At 45.3% G+C, this 1,659-nt stretch overlaps 1 protein-coding gene across 1 annotated transcript; it reads left to right on the forward strand.

Annotated features, from left to right (window-relative positions):
• Positions 1–579: 579 nt before the first annotated feature.
• Positions 580–1,059, forward strand: LOC139193100 (uncharacterized). Its single transcript, XM_070816063.1, has one exon. The coding sequence runs from the start codon at positions 580–582 to the stop codon at positions 1,057–1,059; it is 480 nt and encodes a 159-aa protein (XP_070672164.1).
• The last annotated feature ends 600 nt before the right edge of the window (positions 1,060–1,659 follow it).

The raw sequence follows: 1,659 nt of genomic DNA on the forward strand, positions 1-1,659 counted from the left end.
CAAAAGAGTTCAGTTGGAGCACTCTTGGCGCAAGAGAATGAATCCCAGAAAGAATGAGCACTCTACTACCTTAGCCGAACTCTCACCGGTGCCGAGTTGAACTACTCCCCAATAGAAAAGATGTGCCTTGCCTTGGTGTTCGCCATCCAGAAGCTCAGGCATTACATGCATGCTTACATTATCCACTTGGTTGCTAAAGCTGACCCAGTCAAATACGTCATGTTCAAACCAGTCTTGACAGGGCGACTCACTAAATAGGCGTTGCTTCTTAATCAGTATGAGATCATCTACGTCCCAGCTAAAGCCATCAAGGGGCAAGCACTAGCAAACTTTCTTGTCGATCACTCAATCCTAGCTGATTGGAAAATCTAAGATGACTTGCATGACGAGGACGTGTTCTACATCGACATCTTCCCGACATGGACGATGTTCTTTGACGGATCTACATGAACGGACGGAGCGGGGGCAGGAGTAGTATTCATGTCGCCACAAAGGCAAATACTACCTTATTCCTTCCAACTAAGCGAATTATGCTCCAACAACTTCGTTGAGTACCAAGCACTGATCATCGGGCTCTAAATGGCAATCAACATGGAAATCATAGCCCTCGAGGTATATGGTGACTCCAAGCTCATAATCAATCAACTCTTGACTGAATATGAGGTAAGGAAAGATGATCTTGTCCCATACTTCCGGCTGGAAACTCAATTGCTACGAAGGTTTGAGGTTTTAACACTAGAACATGTGCCAAGAAAAGAAAATCAAATGGCAGACGCTCTTGCTAACCTAGCCTCAAGCATGACATTAGGAGAAGACAAAGTTGCAGACGTGCCAGTTTGCCGAAGATGGGTGATCCCCCTCGTCATTGAAATGCTACTGGATGATACGAATGTCATCTCAGTACTTCCAATCGATGTTGAAGAGTGGAGACAACCGCTGATCGACTACTTAGAGCATGGAAAACTTCCAGATGATCCTAGACACCGCTTTGAAATACGTCGACGAGCACCTCGCTTCCTCTACTACAAAGAAACACTCTACCAGCGCTCTTTCAAATGAGTACTTCTGAGATGCCTCGGTGAGGAAGAAGCCAATCAAGCCATGGAAGAAGCACACTCAAGCGTATGCGGGGCGCATCAATCTAGACCAAAGCTACATTTCCAGCTCAAAAGAATAGGTTACTACTAGCCAAGCATGGTGAAGGACTGTCTAGAACATGCCAAAAGGTGCCAAGCCTGTCAATTCCATGCCAACTTCATACACCAACCACCTGAGCCATTACACCCTACAGCTACTTCATGGCCATTCGATGCATAAGGATTGGACGTCGTAGGACCAATTGCTCCAAAGTCATCTACAGGAGAAGCTTACATCCTAGCTGCAACAGATTACTTCTCCAAGTGGGCTGAAGCCATACCTCTAAGGGAAGTAAAGAAGGAAACTATCGTCCATTTCATCAAGGAGCATATCATCCACCAGTACGGTGTGCCTCGTTACATCATCACTAACAACGAAAAATAATTCTCCAACCGACTCGTAGATAAGCTTTGCGAAAAATACAAGTTCAAGCAGTACAAGTCTTCCATGTATCATGCTCCGGCCAACGGTCTTGCAGAAGCATTCAATAAAACATTGTGCAATCTCCTAAAGAAGGTGATT

This window comes from Malus domestica, chromosome 16 (genome assembly GCF_042453785.1).
Source record: "Malus domestica chromosome 16, GDT2T_hap1".
Lineage (NCBI taxonomy): Eukaryota > Viridiplantae > Streptophyta > Magnoliopsida > Rosales > Rosaceae > Malus > Malus domestica.